General features: G+C 59.1%; 1 protein-coding gene across 1 annotated transcript; it reads right to left on the bottom strand.

The window, feature by feature from the left end:
- Positions 1-1,355: 1,355 nt before the first annotated feature.
- Positions 1,356-18,884, bottom strand: GPR108 (G protein-coupled receptor 108). Its single transcript, XM_048831805.2, has 18 exons — positions 18,720-18,884; positions 15,386-15,505; positions 14,282-14,332; positions 13,600-13,697; positions 12,802-12,932; positions 11,699-11,781; positions 11,205-11,276; positions 10,498-10,599; positions 9,416-9,549; positions 9,204-9,279; positions 8,216-8,289; positions 7,519-7,636; positions 6,753-6,883; positions 6,062-6,105; positions 5,868-5,917; positions 5,666-5,749; positions 4,785-4,918; positions 1,356-3,240 (listed from the first exon to the last, which is right to left on the bottom strand). Exons 1-18 carry the CDS (start codon positions 18,843-18,845, stop codon positions 3,168-3,170), a joined length of 1,701 nt encoding a protein of 566 aa, XP_048687762.2. The 5' UTR covers positions 18,846-18,884; the 3' UTR covers positions 1,356-3,167.
- Between the last annotated feature and the right edge of the window lie 835 nt (positions 18,885-19,719).

Here is a 19,719-nt window from a genome sequence, read left to right as displayed (position 1 = left end):
GCAACAGCCACGAAGCCAGGAACTCCATCTTAGCCGATGGAATTGACACGGCAAACGTGGAACCTGGTGGAAGCCCCCTGGCCTAGATCAAGGGGAGGGGGCAGAGCTGAGAGCCTGAGCACTAACCCAGCTCCAGGATTGGAGGCCTCAGGGCCGTAACCCGCAATGGGGGCTGTGCTGGGGTGGACGCTGGACGTCCTAGACCGTGCTGATCCTGCAGGGCTACAGGCCCCCTGTATAATCAATTGCTTCCATTGCACCCCAGCGGCAGCCTTGTGTTCTCTGGTCCAGCACCACTGCATCCAAACAAGCATCACCTAAGGCAGAGGGGGGGGGCCACATCCTGCCTGTGGGACCCTCCTGCCCGGCCCCTGAGCTCCTGTCCCAGTATGCTAGCCCCCGGCCCCTCCTCCGCAGCCTCAGCTCACTGCACCACCGGCTTAGTGCTCGGGGCGGGCAGGCTGCGAGCCCTGGTCTGACCTGGTGCTCCGTGCTGCACGGCGAGTGACGGTAGCATCACCAGCCACCGGTGCTCCAGGCAACGCAGTAAGGGGGCAGGGGGGGTCGGATAGAGCGCAGGGGAGTTTGCAGGGTGGTCAGGGCTGGGGGTGTGGATAGCGGTCGGGGCGGTCAGAGGCCAGGGGGGGTAGTCAGGAGGGAGGGGGGGGTTGGAGGGGGCAGCAGGAGGCAAGCAGGTGGGGGATCGGGGGTGGGGCAGTCAGGGAACAGGGCAGGTTGGATGGGGCAGAAGTCCTGGGGGCCCATCAGGGTGAGAAGCAGGGGGTGGGGATGGATAGGGGCTGGGGGCCAAGCCGTGCCTGGCTGTTTGGGGAGGCACAGCCTCCCCTAACCGGCCCTCCATACAATTTTGGAAACCCGATGTGGCCCTCAGGCCAAAACGTTTGCCCGCCCGACCTAAGGCCTGCCCATGTCAGTCAAATAGCTTCCAGCGTTAGCAGGGCAATCTTCTTCCTAGCACAGACGCAACATGCCGCATGCCCAGGATTCTTCACCGAAGTTGATCCGCTGGTTGGATCAGGAGCTGCTCCGGCCGGAGCCGGGTACTGACGGGGAGCGTGACGTGAACGCTGATCCATGCCTCTGCAATAGAGGCAGGGGCTGAGCCTTCAGCCCTCATGCCCCCGCAGGCCCCAGGGCTGATGGATCAGGATCAGGTCCTTCCGCCCTAGAGCCCAGCTCAGAACTGGATACCACGTGCGTTGGGATGAACACTGCTTTAGGATCAAGTCATGACACTTCGCACCGGGCAGGCCCCCACCGTCACGCGCGCCATGCTCGAAAAGCCTCAATCTTAGAGCAGCTGTTTTACCCAAATGAATAAGCCAGAGCCAAGATACGGAAACGGCCATTTATACACCAGCATGGAATGCAGGGCTTTGCCCTCTATACACAGAGCCCACTCCCCTAAGACAAAGCCAGAGACCTCCCGCGCCAGGCTGTGCAGAAAGTTACAATTAAGCCAAGGAACTCCTTACCACGTGGGCATATTGACCCAACCCTGCTGAGACAATGGGGATCCACCCAGGGATTAGGAGTGTGATAATCACAGTTCCCAGAAATAATGAGGAATTTAAATCGGGGGGGGGGGGGGGAGGAGAGGTGTTGAGCCCGCACTTACAAGGGCATCACAGCCAAGGGCAGAGTTATTCGGTAGAGAACAGAGGCAGCCAGAGAGAGGGCGGTGGCACCCTGGCAGTAGGATCTCCCTTGTGGGGAGGCCCCCTCCCCCCCCCATTGCAGCCACCGAGCAGGTTGCATAAATGCAGACAGAGCCTGCGTTGAGGATCAGGACGCTGGCTGTTCTACCCTGGCCTGAACTCCAGTAGTGTCACAAGCAGGGGCCGGGTCCCAAACTCCTCCGTGGCCTCACACTGTTAGCTCCTGCTCCTGCCTTTGGCCTGGTGCACAGCAGCTAAGGGCCTGCTGTTTCAGGGGTGCTGGGCCAATCCCAGCAGGGGTACAGGCCTTGTGCATGAGCGGGTCCCACCTACTCTGTGTCTGGGGATAAAGAGGTTTGTTCCACGGGAGGAGGAGGTTGGTTGCCCCAGCTCACAGGGGCAGGCTGGGAGCTAAATGAAGCTGGGTTCTCCCCTGCTCATTCCCTTTAAGGGTGGAACCCCCGTTTCCACCTAGCTGCACAGGTAACCAAGGGCAGGATCTAGCGCTGGGGTCTGAGCAGGAAGGAAGCCAGCTCCAATCTCAGCTCCCGGGGAGACGGGCAGAGCAGACAGATGCGGCAGGCGAGCACGCTGGAGTCACAGAGAGGCGACCAAGACGCAAGCCCTGCAGGCCCAGCTGGTGCGAGAATCACACCTGAACCTACCACCCGACAGGATCTAGCAAGAAGCCAGGAGCAGCATGCCCCTGAAAACCTGCTTCTCCCAGGAAGGAGGGACCACCAATGCTCGAGTGAAAACCATGGCCCACAGCTAACCGGGTACCACACGGAGATCCCGACGAGCGTAAGCCAAGATCCCGACAAGCGTAAGTCACTGCTCAGTTGTTGTCTAGATCCTGGCCTATTGCTCAGCATCACCAGCATGCAGTGGGGCTGGGGAGCTCTTGGCCACAGCTGAAGATAGCCACTACTTCTCCTCCGCCCTGGAACCATCTATCGCCTCACCCCAGTGGTACAGGACCTCTTTGACCCCAGCCAGATGTTGGTGCTTAAGGCCAGCTCCACCTTTGCTGCTTGGCCCCAGCTAGTCAAAGGAGTGAAGGAGAAGGGGGTGGGAGAGCTGGTGAGGGTGGGGGCTGCTGGTGGAGGATGCATCTAAGCCAGCAGCAGGGATGCACGGATCAGGAAGCGGGTCTGGAAACCGCTCTTGCAGGAGAAGAGCAGAGCTTGGCCAAAGTCCCCCCCCCAGCCCCGTACAAGAGACAGCAGCCCCCAGCCATCCAGAGTTCGTCTGATCTTCTTGCAGTCTGGAGAACAGGCCTGGTTCTGGGAACAGCGGCTGGAATTGCACGGGACCATGCAGTTCTCAGCACTGCCACAAGGTGGGGCAGGGGAGCAGAGAGGCAGGAATTCAACACAAACCCCCAGATTTCTCTGTCCCGCTTGGGAGTCTTCGGCCAGGCCACAGGGTGGGACCCGGCGGCCTCCCCAGGGTCCGAGCGCTAGCAACAGTCTGCGTGGATAGGCCTCACACTGCCTCACGGGCAACCCTGCTCTTCTTCAGCTTGGAGAGACCCTCATGGACGCCGGCTTCTGTGACCCTGCAGAGAGAAAGCGAGACAGACGACCCCAGACTCAGATGGGATGGATCAGATCTGGGTGCTTCCTCTACAGCCCTAGCAAGGGTCCTGCAGCTCCTGGAACTGCAGGGATAAGTTCCCTCCCTTATGGAAAGCAGTAACACCCGCTACACCTAACACCTGGAACTTCCCCGGACAAGCAACAGAGGGTGCTGTGGAGCAGGAGCAAGAGGACTCAGACTTGAAGGTCAGACGGGACCCTCGAGATCTAGTCCAGTGGTTTTCAAAGTTTGGGTTGCGGAATGCAAGGCACTGGGTCACCTTGCTCAGCTCCCAGGGACCCTGGCAGCCGGCCAGTAAAAGCCAGTAGTCCCTACCTGTTCTGACACCACGCTGCGCCCCAGAAGCGGCCAGCAGCAGGTCCGGCTTGTAGGGAGGGGGACCACAGGGCTCCGTGCGCTGTCCCTGCCCCAAGCACCGGCTCCGCACTCCCATTGGCCGGGAACGGACCCATTGGCCAGTTCCCGGCCAATGGGAGTATGGGGGGGTGGTGCCTGTCGGCGAGAGCCATGCAGCGCCACTTGCGTACCTCCGCCTAGGAGCCGGACCTGCTGGCCACTTCTGGGGTGCAGCACGGGAAGCCTGCCTCTGCACCCAAGCTGTGCCACGGACTGGGAGCCACCGGAAGTAAGCCCATGCCCCAATCCCCTGCCCCAGCCCTGAGCCTCCCACGAAACCCGGAGCCCCTTTGGCACCCCAAACCCTTCATCCCCAGCCCCGCACCAGAGCCTGCCCCCACAGCCCTGACCCTCTCCTGCACCCCAACTCCCTGCCCCAGCCCAGAGCCCCCTCCCACACCCTGAACACCTCATTCCCAGCTCTGTTGCGTCACGGGCAACAACAATTTTCTTCAAATGGGTTGCCAGAAAAAGAGTTGAAAACCACTGATCCAGTCTGACCTCCACCAGTGAGCTTGGAAAGATTTGATTTTTACTGGTAAATGTGGAAGGTGGATCTCACCCAACATCCACACACACACACAAATATTTCCATTGATAACTGAGAGGCAAAGTAAGAAAAATGCAACTTGAGACCTCAGTGTTTGATCGAAGGCTATTTACTTGGTACATTTTGCCATGGAACACTGCCAATTGGTGTTTAAAACTTTAACGGACAATTTCAATGGCCACTGTCATTAGCTAATTATTGTCTGCCCCCTATCCGGATCCTCTTCTAGTTTCCTTGTGAAAATTGAAAAATGATAAAAATGAGGGGGGGAATATTTTAAAATAAATATTGATATTATCCATCAAAATGATAAAAAACCATAAACACCGAATTCTGCCAAGCCTACTCATCAGGTTCACACACAGGTGGGAAACTGAATGAGCATAACTCAGGCCCAAATAGCTATTCCATGTATGCAAACTGGGTGTGGCCCTGTTGGTCCCAGGATGTTAGAGAGACAAGATGGGTGAGTTTCCCTGCTCACAGTCTACACCAGCCCCAGTAGCACTGGGAATGAGCCCGACTTCCCCACCCCACCCAGAGATCCAGCTGCTTACACCTGATTCATCTGCAGTTCCTCCCCCTCTTCCTCGTCCTCTTGGGGCAGCTGTAGATAAGGGTTGTTCGAAGCCGGGCGGAACTTGTATCCCGTTAGGATGAAGAAAACCAAGGTGGATACTTCGACCAGGAGCTGCAAGGAAGGAAAGAAGGGTCCTTAGGCCTAGCGATTGGAGTCCAAGATCAGTGCAGCTGCTGTTGATGCAGCTGGCTCTGGGGTGGGACACAACAGCACACAGCAACAGTTTAGGACGGGAAGGGAAGAATCACACAATGAGTGATAGGGAAAAAACAACAACGAGGCCTGAATGTGTATTGCCCACCCTGGAATTTGGGAAGAAAACTGACCTGGGAAAGGGGGGCTGTTGAAACGTCTGCAGCTATCTCAGACCCTTGGATTTACATGAAATCTGAGCGAGTGCAGCATAGCGCCCCCTAGCACCAGCCGGCTGCAGTAGCCAGTGGGAAGAGTGCTGCAGCTCACAGCATCTCCCGAAGCAGCTGGGCTCTCCTTGGTGGTCTCCTAGCCAACTACTGGCCCAGCAGACGTCTACTTAGCACCAGCTCACAGTCCCAGCTGGGTGGGTTGCAGGGTAAGCAAAGGCTGGGGACCAGTCAGAGGCACCTGCATTGCAGATCCCCAGTCGCCGCTTTCAGTCCAGAGGCAAGAAAACTCGGCCTATAATACACGTCTTTACAATACAGCACCTCACCAATGGATCTCAAAGCACTTCGCCACCACTCACATCCAGAGCCCAGCTGGGAGGGCGGGAGATGTCCCCCGTCTTGCCAATAAGGATCTTAGAATGGATCAGTGACACTGCTAGGAATAGAACCCAGGAATCCTGCCTCCCACCCCACCCCCCCTCCTCAGCCTCACCTCATAGAGCCACTGCCACTGGAAGGGGACGGTGAATTTGAGCAGGATGGCAATGACGCGGGAGAAGTAAATGTAACACACGACCTGGAAGAGGGGGAGAGAGAGAGCGACTGAGGCCACGGCAGGGTCCCGGTCCCGTCATGCACACAGTGCTCATGCTGCCAGTGTCCCTGAGAGAGGAGCCAGGGCTGTGGGCACCTACCATGACGTAGTAATGTCTGAAAAGCTTCAGTTTCGCCAGGTTTGTGGCAGCTGGAAATAAAACAAGGGGAGTTTGTCAAACGGCACTGGAAGCAGGTTCCACATCGGGGGGACGGAGGGGGACAGAGTCCCCCCCAGAGCGAGGGGGTAGAGGGAGCAGCTGGGTTTCTCCGGAGGAAGCCGAGATGGACTCACCTTTGCCATCTGTGCTGGAGGCCTCCTGGAGGTGGCGGATGGACCTGTGGATGGACCAACAGATGCTCAGCGGTTCCCGCCCTCGGCTCTGGAGTTGCCTTTCCCAGGGGCAACTCCACCGGCCTGGAGCAGACGAGCCTGCTGGGCCCATGGCTCACAGGGGCAGGATGCAGAGATCACCTCCGTGGGGACGTGGCCAAGCCAAAGCAATGACTCCCATGGGATTGTGGGAAGATTTGCACCCTTCACCCCACCCCACGAAGCCTTCAATGGTCCCCCAGCTCTGTGTCGGGCGCCCAGGTTAGTGCACAAAGCCGGGATGCCCCTCTGCACCGGACACTTCCCATGGGGACGTATGGGGGGTGGAGAGTGATTGGCACCACCATGACCCCAGAGAGACGGACATGACAATACCTCCCATGACAGTCCCCCATAGCACCGTGGGGTCAGCACTGACTCCAAGGGGAGATCACCCCCTACTAACCCCCTCATCCTGCAGTACAGCAGCATCAGGGTCACAGCTGACTTGGGAGAGAGCCCCCTACAGACCCCCCACCCTGCAGTTTTCCTCCATTTCCCGTCCAAGCATTGACCCAGCTTAGCTTGCGAGACCTGGCAGGTTCCCAACCCAAGGCAGTAGCCCTGCTGAGATGGGCTCCGGGGCAGAACCCCCCCCCCCCCCGGCTCTTACCACACCACGGGGAAGAGGATGGCCCCGCAGCAGAGCAGGTCCACCAGGAAGAGGATCTGCTTCCAGGAGGCGTAGTCACTGCTGCCCTCCTCCGAGGACTCGATGATAATGTAAGCGACATTTGCCAGCACCTGCGCAATGGGAAAGGCGGGTGGTGAAGGGACTTCGCAGCCCCAGACGGGCATCCTGCAGGCGGGCACTAGCCGTCGCTGCCCAAACACCTGCCACCCCAGCGTGGGCCCTGTATCTTCCCCCCGCTTGCCAAAACGCCAGGGCAGCGCAGGGTGCTACCACCTGGCTCTTATTTAGCCCTTTTCATCTGAAGATCTCCAAGCGCTTCCACAAGGAAGGGCAGTACCATCATCCCTATCTCGCACATGGGGAAACTGAGGCACAAAGGGGGGGTGGGGAGGCAACTTGGCTGAAGTCACCCAGCTGACAAGGGGCAGAGCGGGGAGCAGACCCCACGTCCCCCAAGGTCCATCCCAGGGCTCTGTCCATGAGCCAACGGGGCTTCACCGAGGGAATCGCTTCCCCAAATCGTTCGCTTTCAGCACCGGGAGTCCAAAATGAGCCCGGACAGATCCGGCTATGGTGTCCCTAGGAGGTGGAGAGAGGGCACCTCAGGGTGGACGTAAGCGACCCCACCCCGACTCCAGCCCCATGTCCCCACCCAGCACAGCTCTGGCTTTTAAGGTGGAATGGCGAGGAGGCAGCCGCCCACAGAAGTGGCAGCTCCCTCCCCCCCAGCCGTCGCGCCCCTCACCTGCAAGGGGATGACGATCACAAAGAGCTTCTTCTCTTTGTCCGACAGGATGTACTTGATGAAGGCCCAGCCTGTCCCAATCAGCGCGATGGTGATGAAGAGCAGGGCGCCCTTCAGCCTGCAAGGGACCCAGAGGCAACTCAGGCGGGCGCCCTGTTCTGGGAGGCAGGGCGGGCCCAGGGCGAGCCACAGAGGGGCTGTGGGACTGAAGAAACCGGGACACGCCCCCCTCCCCCGCGCAACTGCCCCTGCTCCTCACAGCGCCCCCTGCTGGAAGAGGCTGGAACTGCAGTATCCAGGAGCTTCCCCCACAGGCAGCGCTCCTGCCCTGCTGTATACAGCGCCCCCTACTGGGAGAGGCTGGGATTGGAGTGGCTAAAAGCTCTGCCCACAGCCAGCCCTCCTACACCATCCCCTGCAATTATCAGCTCCACGCAGTCAGTGTCCTACGACACCCTCCAGGGCCCCTCATGCTGGGCAGACTGTGGTAGCGAGACCTCCCCAGCAACCCTCCCAGTGGTGGCAAGCACCACCCCCAGCCAGTGCCCCCTGGTGGGAGAAACTGGGACTACAATACTTGCAAGCTCCCCCATTATCCAGTGGCTCCCCCAGGGCCCCCACCCCTGGAGCCAGCCGTGATGCTGGGCTATCGATGTCCCCTCTGCGTAGGCCCCGTAACCGGACGCTCTGAACTTACAGGTGGGTCACGAAGTACATGACGGCTAAGCTCTCGATCGGGTGACCCTCGGTGTTAATGAAATAGTAGTTGATCTGAGAGAGAGGACAGAGAACGGGGTCTCAGTTGGAGCCTCCCGATTCAGGCTAGACAGGCTGGGAGAGCACCCACCACAGCCACCCAAAGGCCATCTGCTTGTTAGGGAGCTGGTGGCAAAGCTGAGGGGACTCAGAGCCATTCACCTCCGTGTCCCGGCCGGGTAACAGCCATCGCGAGACAGCTGTCGGGCAGCCAGTGCACAAGAGGAGTCCAACGGGTCTCAGCCCCGCATGCCAGAGAGACACCATTGTCTTCTTGGGGATAGACCAGCCCTTCCCTGAGAAGGGTCAGAGATTCTTAGCAGGGGTGACACAGGCTTAGAGGGAGGGAGGGGGACACTGTCCCGGCCAGCGCGCTGAGAGCAGAGAGGACCCTGGGACCAGGCAGGCCATCATGTTCAGTTTGCCCCGAAGCTTTTTGAGGGGTGCTGGATTCAGGCTAACACCTTACAGGCTAGCGTCTTCCTCTACCCAATCCCCTGAGCCAGCAGGCCCTGGGCACATGTCACCTCTTAGATAGAGACACCCCAACTAGGCTGAGGCCGAGGCTCATGGGGGTCAGCGGGAGCCCGACTGCAGTGAACCCAGGTATGGCTGCTGTCCAATAACACCAGGCTCTACCGGCTTTCTGTGGTGTCCCATACCTAGCACAATGGGGTCGTGGTCCATGACTGGGGTTCGTAAGAGCAACCATACTACAAACACCTAGCTCACAGATTGCTTTTCATCTATGGGTCTCAAAGCACTTTACAAAGGAGGGTTGGCAGCATCATTCCTATTTCATAGATGGGGAAACTGAGGCACAGAGGAGCAGCTTGCCTGAAATCAGCCAGCAGGCCAATGGCTCGCGCCCAGGTCTCTCAAGCCCTTTGTCCCTGGGCCCACCTGCATTGGCGTAGCTGTCTACTTACACTGTGAAAGAGGAGAGAAAGGGCCTTGGTATACGCTAAGGCGGCCATAAGCCAGTGGATTTTGAACACGCTGAACCTGCAGGTAGAGAGACACAATCAGGTGGGTGCCCATGGCGGCTCCGTGGCAGGGCAGGGTGGGGTACAACAGAGAGGAAGGCTGCCTGCCCGGGGAAAGCAGTGTGGACACAGTCGACCAGAGGGGCGGGGCTCACTTGTGCTGGCAGAGGAAGTAGACCCACACGGTGGCCGCGGCCAGGAAGCAGGCGGACATGACCAGGTAGAGTTTGATGAGGGGGATCTCGGCAGCCGACAGGTATCCGTCCGGGTTCTTCTCTCGGATCATCACCTGCAAAGCAGAGACGGAGTCGGTGCAGAGTGGGAGCTATGGCTGGGGGAGATGCCACCGCCAGGAGGTCTGATCCAGGGTGGCAGGGGAGCACCAGGCGAGAGGGGCCCCTTGCTTTGGTCTGGAGTGGTGGGGGAAACCACTCTGGAGTGGTGGGGGGAAACCCAGTGATGGACTACTGATCTGATCCAACATGCAGGGGGAGATACCAGACCAGAGGGGCTAGCTGGTCTGATCTCCCATAGCAGGGGCGCAACGGGAGGCTAGATGGGACTGGGAGCAACAAACACAGACCAAGGATGTATGACAAACCCCGCCGCGTGCTGTGGCTTTGGAAATGCGTGGCGTGCCCGCAGTTTGCTCTAGACTTGCCGTGCCTGGCGGATAAAGCCCTGAATTGGAACACTGAAGACCTGGGTTCAAATCCCAGGCACTTGTACTCCACAGCCCAGTAAGGACCCCTCATGGCCCATTCATCCTGTTGATGGCAGCAGGAAAAGCGTTTGGGGCTCAGTGTAGGGAATCTGAGCAGCCTGGGCTTCTACTTAGGTGGTCAGGTCTTTGGGGCAGGGACTGGCTTTGCGTTCTGTGTCTGTACATTGCCGAGCACAGGAGGGTCCTGGGCCGGGACTGGGGCTCCTAGCCACTACAGCAATACAAATATCTAGCTCATATAGCACTTTCTAGCCACAGATCTCAAAGCACTTCGCAGAGGTCAGTGTCATTATCCCCATTTTACAGATGGGGAAACTGAGGCACGGGGGGGGGGGGGGGAGTGGCTCACTCAGGGAATAGGACCCAGGTCTCCTGAGTCCCAGTCCCAGAGCTTTACTCTGCTTTCTAATCCGCCCGGAGGCAGAGAGGGGAAGTCTGTAGCAGAGGATCAGAACTCGAGTGCCTCCACGGAGGGGGGGGGCAGGGGCTACCATCCCCCGAATGCACACTCACGGTGATGTCGTAAGGCATCTGGTTTGCCGGGGCTCTGTTGTGGCAGTTGTGAAAGTTAAGGTTGTACAGACCTTCCGCCTCCGAGCCGATCACTACGTGGAACTGCAAAGACAGAGGGGGAGAGACCCGAGTTACCGGTCAGGGCTCTGATCGGAAGTATCCAGCCTGACTCGTTGCAGGAGACAGGCCGAGGATCCCCCCTGCTCAGTGGAGTTCCCATTACAGACACGTCAAGACTCCAGGGGCTCTGCCCCTCCCTCCCTGGGCTGCAGCCCGTTCTGGCCCAGGAAGGGCGGGGAGCAAGTCAACCCAGCAGCAGTTCTAAGGAGCAGTGTGCAGCCCTCACTGGCCAGGACAGGCCTTGTAGCGAGACAGCTGGGTCCAGCCCCATTCAGCAATGATCAGGGATACCAGACTAGACTGACCAAAGGGGCTCATCCCACACAGCAGGAGGTGGGATGCCATTGGACCAGGCCACTTATTTGATCTGATGTGTCAGGGAGGAGAGGGGAACAGGCTACAGGGAAGCAGATACCAGGATAGTTGGGCCAGGCTGACCTGCCTTGGAAGTGAGGGTGGGGAGATGCCAGGCCGGATGGGCCCACAGGTCTGAGCTTGGGGGTGGGGGGGAAAAACACAGGGGAAGAACACAAATTGTTGGCTTGTTCCAGGAGGGCCCTTCCTCCATCCAGCTGGGCGACACTTACGCTGAAGTTGTAGGAGTCGTTCACGTTCCCTAGAGCCAGGACCAGATCTTCCACTCTGTGGCTGGAATCCTGCTGCACAAGAAAGGCCAGTAAGGAGCAACGTGCACAGAGCTGGAGAGTCCCCTGCCGCCCGTGGGAGAGGAGGAAAGAGTGGGGCTTACTCTGCCTAGGGATCGCCTGGAGCCTGGCTTACCACCACGCCGGCGGCTCAGCCGTGCTACAGTTCCCAGCTGCTGGTCCGTGGGCGAGGGCTGCTTGTCATACTGCTGCAAGCAACGACCAGGACTCTATCGCTCCCCGCTTCCCATCCAGCCCGATTCCCCAAAGCCTGCCCCTCTCCCCAGCCTCTCTGTCCCACAACGGGCAGTTGGCACCCTGGGCTCTGCTGAGAGAATGGCGCTGGAATCGGGAGGCAGCAGGTGCCAGCAGAAGTCTGGTGACCTGGCACAACTGCCTGGGAACCTCCCTAGGCTCAGTCTCTGAAGGGCATGTACCTGCTTGGCTTCGCCCTCTGTCTTCTTCTGGGGGCTTCCCGCATTGGGCCCTTTACCAGGCACTTCCTGCTGTGTTTCTGTGCCTGGAAGAACGAACACGCCCCTTTGTCAAGAACTAGATGGCGTTAACGCCAGCTCCTGCTGGCGTGGCTCAGGCTGGGAGCCACTCCTGCCCCCCACCTCCTCTCAGGCCCTTGCATCAGCTGCTCCCCAAAAAGCCACCCTGCACCAGGCAGACTCCTTGCTGGCTTGCCCCATTTGCTGTGCAGCTGTTCAATCCCACAAGCTCAGCAGAGTCAGGATGGGTTACTACGCGGAGGAGAGACCTCCAACGAACAAGCGGATGGCACACTCCCTTCCAAGCCAGCGCCAGACAGGAGGGATCGGCTGTGGTTACGGCACTGCACCGTGACGGAGGAGATCTGGGTTCAATCGCTGGCTCTGCACAACCTTGGGCAAGTCACTCCAGCTCTGTGCCTCAGTTTCCCCATCTATACCCTGGGGAAAAGCCTTCCCATGTCTGTTTAGACGGAGCTCTCCAAGACAGGGACCGTCTCTTACTATGTATCTATGCAGCACCCAACACAATAGGGCCTCAATCGCAGCTGTGGCTGGGACAGGACTAATATGATTATACAGTACATACTACGGGATACTTGACATTAACTCCAGCCGTCCGTTGGGCCAACTCCGACAACGATGACCTGCCTCCTTGGCATTAGCTGCCGTAGTAGCCTCAACTTCCTATCCTAAACACAAGTACTAGTGCTGGGTGTCTATTACATAGCTGCCACATTCCACCCCAAAGATGGCTGCATTTCAAGCACTGGGGTCCCGCTACATCTGTAATCTGGCCATGTTCCCCCAAGTGCTTTGAGATCCTTGGAACAAAGGTACCCCCGAAGCACACAGAGTTACATATTGAGTGCATGGGGCAATGCTAGCGGGATCAGATGCACCTGCCATGTTAAGCAATTAACTGCAGCGCTCTCATTAGGGAGAAAACTAGCCCCTTCTTGAGCAGCATGGAGAAGGCTGCTTCACGCCGAGCAAGCAGGAGACAGCAAGACCTGGGTGTCTAGGCCGCCTCCAATCTCCCTCACCTTTACTGGCAGCAGCCTGGGCCTTGCTATCGTTGGCTGGTTTCGGATCTGAGCCCTCATTCTGCACCTCGGGGATCAGACCGGAATAAATCTGCAGCTTCTTCTGCTCTCCCAGCTTCCGCACTTGGACCCTGAAAGGACAGAACCAAGCGTCAGTACAGGGGGCGTGACACAATGGAGATGGGTTCACCCCCCCAGAGTCGGAAGGGACGTGGAGAGAGGGGGCGGGATCAGTAATGCAAAGGGTCGCTCTCCCAACACACCCTACTAAAGGATGCCTCCTGTTTCAGGTCACTGGGAGCCAGGACACCTGGGTTCTGTTCCTAGCACTGGGAGAGGGACGTGGGGTCTAGTGTGGTTATAACTGGGAGCTAGGACTCCTGGGTTCTACTCCCAGCTGGGAGGGTCTAGTGCTCAGAGTAAAAGTAGCAGTTTAATTTTTCTGCTGCCTTTTCCATTTCACTGTGTAACCTCCTGTAACAAGAGGATACGTAGGAGCACCTGACTGATCTTCTGTCTACCATTCACTCATTAATTTATACACCACCATCACATCTCCTTATTTATTCCCTGTCTAATCCTAGTCCTCTTTCACACACCACCTGATATCAGGGGTGGTTGCAGGCAGCGATGGTGACATGAGCTGTCTGCATATTTGCTAGGGGCTGCTCTGATCCCTGGACCCGGAAGAGTCTAGGAACTAGGCTAACTTGCCGTTAACGGCTCCAGTCGATTTAGCGGGAGGCCGGATGAGGAATCCAATGAAATATACATAAGCGCAGACAGAATTTCACTTGCCTTTTCTGGTTGACGTCGATGAGGAAGAGGATTCGTGACTCCGCTCCATTTTGTTCCAAGGTGCAGTTATGAGATTCCTTCCCCTGCAGAGAGGAAAACTGCCCCGCATCAGATCAGACAAAAAAAAAAAAAACATGTACAAGCTAACTAATTACCACCATCTGGATTTACAGTAGGCCCCAAATCAGGGCCCTGCTGTGTAAGATGCTGTACGTAGTAAGAGACAGTCCCTGCCTCAGAGTGTTTACAATCTAAATAGCCAAAAGACAGGGAGGGAGGGAGGGGATGTGACACTCAACAGGTCAGTGGCACAGCTGGGAATAGAACTGAGGTCCTATCAACTTCCAGTCCAGAGCTCTACCCACTAGACCCTGCTGCCTCTCCAAGGGACTGATTCACATTCACTTCCCCTACAGCCAGTCTTTCCAGTGGCTCCCAGAGGTAACTGATGGCAGATTCCGGACATTCCCCCTTCCGGATTCCTTTGCAACAGCCTAGCCCTGGAGAACCCATCTGGGTTCCATGCGGTGAAGCCAGCTACCGCTGCTCAGGGGATCAGCCAGAAGGGGTCACTCAAGAACAACACATCACCCATTGAGCAGGACTCCCCCTCCAGAAACACCAGCGTTTCCCAAACAAACTCAGAAGAGTCTGCATGCACACACAGAGAATGGCAACTCACTGGGTAGGAAAGGGCCTCGCGAATCCTCGTCCTGGACAAGCTGAAGCCGACCTGGAAAGAGAAAGGATTCATCTGTTATAACCAAGCCCTTCTCTGCATTAGCAAGGGGCAAATCCCTAAGCCTTTCGCAGATGGGGAAGGCTCGGGTGGGGCAGGGCACAGAAACTCTGCCAAGAGGCAGCCAGCCATGATGTCTCCCATACAGGGCATCAAGATGCCCCATGATACACAGTTACGGCCCTCCAGACCAGCTCACTGATCAACTCCAGGAGGCCCGAAGGTATCCGGCTACTTGGATTTCTTACCAGATGGACTGAGTGTTGGGGGAAGTCCATAAGTTACTTGACCATCCTCAAAAAATGTGTTCAGACCCACCCACCCCTTGGAACACTGAAACCCGCCAAATTAAGGACCCACCCAGCCCCTAATGCATTATGAATTTTATGGACAGCCCTTTGGAGGGGGAGCCCTGCTGGCTGCTTCTAGGGTATGTCTTCACCGCAGTCGCAGAGGTAACTCGGGCTCTTATTCAGGTGGTTGTCTCTATCCCCCCCCATACAAAACACTCCCCCAGCTGGCCTGGCTGAGGGTATAGGCTAGCGCCAGGAATCTGATCCATCTTAGGTACTTAAATGACCTACACACACACACACACAACCCCACAATATTTCATGTATTTAACCTTCCAAGTGCTGTTAACATCTTTTTTTTTTTTTTTAAAGTATCTCAATGGGCCTCTATTCTCCATCTAAGTGACTTGCCCAAGGTCACATAGGAAGTTGGTGGCAGAGCACAGAACTGATCTCCCAGTTGTAGGCCAGGGACCTGGGCCATTCTTCCTCTGCCTGATTTGAACCCAGGACAGCAGGTGTCTCAGACCTAAAGTTTAGCTCAACCCAGCCATCTCTGCTCCCAGCGGAGAGAATGCTAGATTCATTGCAGGAGCGCCCCACAGGTGTGAACCGCCCTGGGGCAGCGCCATTCACACCCACACCTGCTGTCCCCTTGGGAATCACGGGCGGGGAGAGGGGGGGTTCGCTTCCTGGCATGCACCATGAACTATTATGTGACTGCAATCCTCCTGGGAAGAGCCGCTGCGCTTACCCATGGCTTCTCCTGCTTGGCGCTGCCAAGGCCAAGATGCAGCCGGCTCACGTTCACCTCCAGGGAGCCATTCGCGTAGAAGCCAAAGGTGTTCAAATGGATGTCAGCCCTCTTCTCGCCCTGAAATAGACGAGGCAGGAAGCCATCACACCACCATGCCCATTAGACTGGCTTACAACAGCAACAGAACACAAGGCAGGGCTCCACGCCACTCCCAAGGCTCCAGGGGTCAGGGATGGGAAACAAGGGACAGCCCCACGCAGCAGCCTCCAGCCAGAGGGCAGCACCTCAAGGTGCCCTTTAAAGTCACTCTGGTGCAGCCAGCCAGAGAGGTGGGGCCCAGAACGCCTCTTCCACCCTTGGCGAGCTAGATTAATCTCACTGCCAGAGCTGCAGAGGCATCAGAATTGCTTCCCCTTCAAAAGAGGAAGTGACTTCGGAGGCGCAGGGGGGTAGAGGCTGGAGCAGGAGCGAGATTAGAGGGTTTTGGATCCAGATCACGTGTCTGCATCAGCCAAGCGCCATTTCGTCACACGGAGTCACCTGGGATGTGGCAATAGGGTGACCCATAGGGACGGGACTGCACCAAATCTAACCCAGCCCACATACTACAGCGACGGGCTGCTCCCGTAGACACAGCTGCTTAAAGAAGATGAGTTCATTGCTCAGCACCAGACAGGCTCAGAGCGGTACTGAGCCCAGGATCTGAGCCATGTTTTTCTCCCGGAGAAGGGAGTCAGCTGTGATGCCACCTAAATCAAAGCCTGAGAACTGAGCGCTCCTCCCAGCCCGTAGGGAAGCTCACACCTGAATCCATAGCCAGCTCCAATCTCTGTTAAGCAGGCAAAGCAAATCCCAGACGTCAGCACCCCCTCCAAGCGCACACAAACATTAGACCGGAGCTCTGGCCCGTTTGTAATTAAAATAATAGATCTCCTGCCCCAAGGAGATCAGACTGGGATGTGTTAGAGGAGAGGAGGGAGAAGAACAGGTTGGGGGAAATGGGCGGGGGGGGGGGATAAGGTGTTGGGTGAGTAGAATGAGGGAGGGTGACCAGGGGTGGGACACAAGGTGAGAGCAGGGCGCTGTCTTCATCCAGCAGAACATGTGGAAACAAAGCAACCCCCCATGTAGCCAACGAGTTCATCTGATCATTTAATTGTGTTATCTAGTGTCCCGGTGTTATTTGCATTTCAGTTGCTAAATAAACGTACTGAAATAAAACAGAAAGCTTGGAAGTCTGGCTGACACCCTTCTCAGCCGCCCATGCCTGAGGGTCCAACCCCCCTGTTCCTCCTCTGGGCTTCCACACCCCGGAAACATTGGGCTGCCCAAACCGCAGCCCATGTATCCATGTGACATTGTCTCAACACCTTGCAAACTCAGATCCGCTCCAGACTCCCCCCAGACCCCATCTGGGGATCCCCCAAACACCAATGACCTTGTCCACATCAGGCCCCCCCCAGTTACCCAGACCCCCACTCCCCCACCACTGCGTTCTCAGAGCATTTCCACCTGGAAGTCCAGGGGCTGCTGCGTGAGGGGTCACCAAGGGAGGAGGTGGTCTGGGAAGTTGGTCAGGGCCAGGCGCCATGGGGAGGAGTGGCGGAGGGGAGAGGGTTTGTGGAAGGGCCGAGGTGGACGATGGGGAAGGTGTAACTGAGACAGGGAGGGGAGAGATGGAGGCTGGGGGGGGATCATGAGGTGCTGGGGAGAAGGTGAGGGAAGTCAGGGAGAGAGGAAGGACTCAGGGAGATTCCCGGGGGTGTTCCCAAGGGTAATTCAAGTCCCAGCAAGCGGGGGGGGGGGGGGGGGGGGGGGGGGGGAAATCATGCAGGGGAGGCCTCAGAGTGGGGGGGAGGGGAGAAGGGAAGCTGGCAGCTCAAAGCCTGAGGGGGGGGGTGTCAGTCCCATGCCAGGTGTGGGTTGTGGGCAGTCCCCAAAGCCAAGGTAGGCCGGTCCCTTCCCAGGATTGGATAGGGTTGGTCAAGTCCTGAGGGTCAGGAAGTCCCATCCTGGGATTATGATCCCCATCCGAGGGGGGGTCCAGTCCTGTCCCGTCCCAGGGGAAGGGGTTCCCAGCTCAGGGGCTGGTCTCATCCCGGGTGGGGGGGTGGGACCAATCCGTGGGGGAGGGGGGTGTCAGCCCAGTCCAGTCCCAGGGATTTCAGGCCGGTCCTTTCCCAAGGGGTGGGAGAAGACGGTGCCGGTACCTAGGGGGAGGGTCCGGGTCGGTTCAATCCGGGGGGGGGTCGGGACGGGTCCGGTCCCCGGCACGGGGGAGGGGGGAGGGTCGGGTCGGGTCTGATCCCTGGGAGGGGGGGGGGGGTCGGGTCGGGTCTGATCCCTGGGAGGGGGGGGGAGGGTCCGGTCTGATCCCTGGGAGGGGGGGGGAGGGTCCGGTCCGGTCCGGTCTGATCCCTGGGAGGGGGAGGGGGAGGGGAGGGTCCGGTCTGATCCCTGGGAGGGGGAGGGGGAGGGGGAGGGGAGGGTCCGGTCTGATCCCTGGGAGGGGGAGGGGGAGGGGAGGGTCCGGTCTGATCCCTGGGAGGGGGTCGGGTCTGATCCCTGTGGGGGGGGAGGGGAGGGGAGGGTCCGGTCTGATCCCTGGGAGGGGGTCGGGTCCGGTCCGGTCCGGTCTGATCCCTGGGCGGGGAGGGGGAGGGGGAAGGGGAGGGTCCGGTCCGATCCCTGGGGGGGGGGAGGAGAGGGGAGGGGAGGGTCCGGTCTGATCCCTGGGAGGGGGTCGGGTCCGGTCCGGTCTGATCCCTGGGAGGGGGAGGGGGTCGGGTCGGGTCGGGTCTGATCCCTGGGAGGGGGAGGGGGTCGGGTCGGGTCTGATCCCTGGGGGGGGGGGGAGGGGAGGGTCCGGTCTGATCCCTGGGAGGGGGTCGGGTCCGGTCCGGTCCGGTCTGATCCCTGGGCGGGGAGGGGGAGGGTCGGGTCCGGTCTGATCCCTGGGAGGGGAGGGGGAGGGGGAAGGGGAGGGTCGGGTCCGGTCTGATCCCTGGGCGGGGAGGGGGAGGGTCGGGTCCGGTCTGATCCCTGGGAGGGGAGGGGGAGGGGGAAGGGGAGGGTCGGGTCTGATCCCTGGGAGGGGGTCGGGTCCGGTCCGGTCTGATCCCTGGGAGGGGGTCGGGTCCGGTCCGGTCCGGTCTGATCCCTGGGCGGGGAGGGGGAGGGGGAGGGTCGGGTCTGGTCTGATCCCTGGGGAGGGGAGGGGAGGGTTCGGTCTGATCCCTGGGAGGGGGTCGGGTCCGGTCCGGTCCGGTCCGGTCTGATCCCTGGGCGGGGAGGGGGAGGGTCGGGTCCGGTCTCCCCCGGCCGCGCTCACCGTCAGCACCAGGCGGTGGATCCGGCCCGCGGCGCCCCCGAGCAGGAGCAGCAGCAGCAGCAGCAGCGGGAGGAGCCGCCCCAGCCCCCGCGAGGCCCCGGGCCCCCGCCGCCTCCGGCCGAACATCCCTGGGCACCGGCTGGCCGCCCCGCCTCGTCCCGTCCCGTCCCGTCCGCTCAGACTCCGCCCCCCGCCTGCCTCCGGGTCCGCCAATCGGCGCGCCGCGACCCCGCCTCGCCGCTAATCATCGCCCAGCTCGTCACTTGCACCCGCCCCCTGCCGGGAAGGTCAACCAATACAAGCGCGACGTCCGTTATCCCCGCCCTCAGGCCTTGAGGCTGACAGGGAAACGCACCAATGGCAGCGTTTCCCATGCTGCCTTGGGCTGGAACTCCATTTCCTATGATGCCTAGCGCTAGAAACTACATTTCCCATCAGCCCGAGGGGGGAAACCCTATATTTCCCATGATGCCTAGCCAGAGAGGGCTTCCCCTTCCTGGAGCTCATTGTCTGGAACTACAATTCCCAGGATGCTCTGGGGCCTTTACCTTGTGGGCCCCTCTGGGGTGGGGTGTGGCAGCAACAGGGGGCAGAGAGGCTGTGGGGCGTGACCCTGTTCTAATGGGGGGCCGGGGCTGGCTTAGATTTGCTGCAGCCTGAGCCCCACCGCTTGGGGCCGAAGCCTCAGCCCCAGCCCGGGGTGGCGGGGCTCCGGTTACAGGCCCCCCCTGCCTGGGGCTGAAGCCCTGGGGATTCTGTTTGAGCCCCCCTGCGCCTGCCTGGGGTGGTGGGGCTCAGGCTTTGGCTCCCCCCCACCCCCGCCCTAGGGGTCATGTAGTAATTTTTGTTGTCCGAAGGGGGTCGCAGTGCAATGAAGTTTGAGAACCCCTGAATTCTAAGACAATGGAAAGGGGTGGACCTGGGAGCTAGGACGCCTGGGTTCTAGGTCCAGCTCTGGGATGGATTCGGGTGGTCTAGCAGTTAGAGCTGGGAGCCAGGA

The sequence above is a fragment of the Caretta caretta genome, chromosome 20 (genome assembly GCF_965140235.1).
Source record: "Caretta caretta isolate rCarCar2 chromosome 20, rCarCar1.hap1, whole genome shotgun sequence".
Lineage (NCBI taxonomy): Eukaryota > Metazoa > Chordata > Testudines > Cheloniidae > Caretta > Caretta caretta.
The sequence above is the reverse complement of the archived record's forward strand: the minus strand, read 5'-3'. Positions and strand labels throughout refer to the sequence as shown.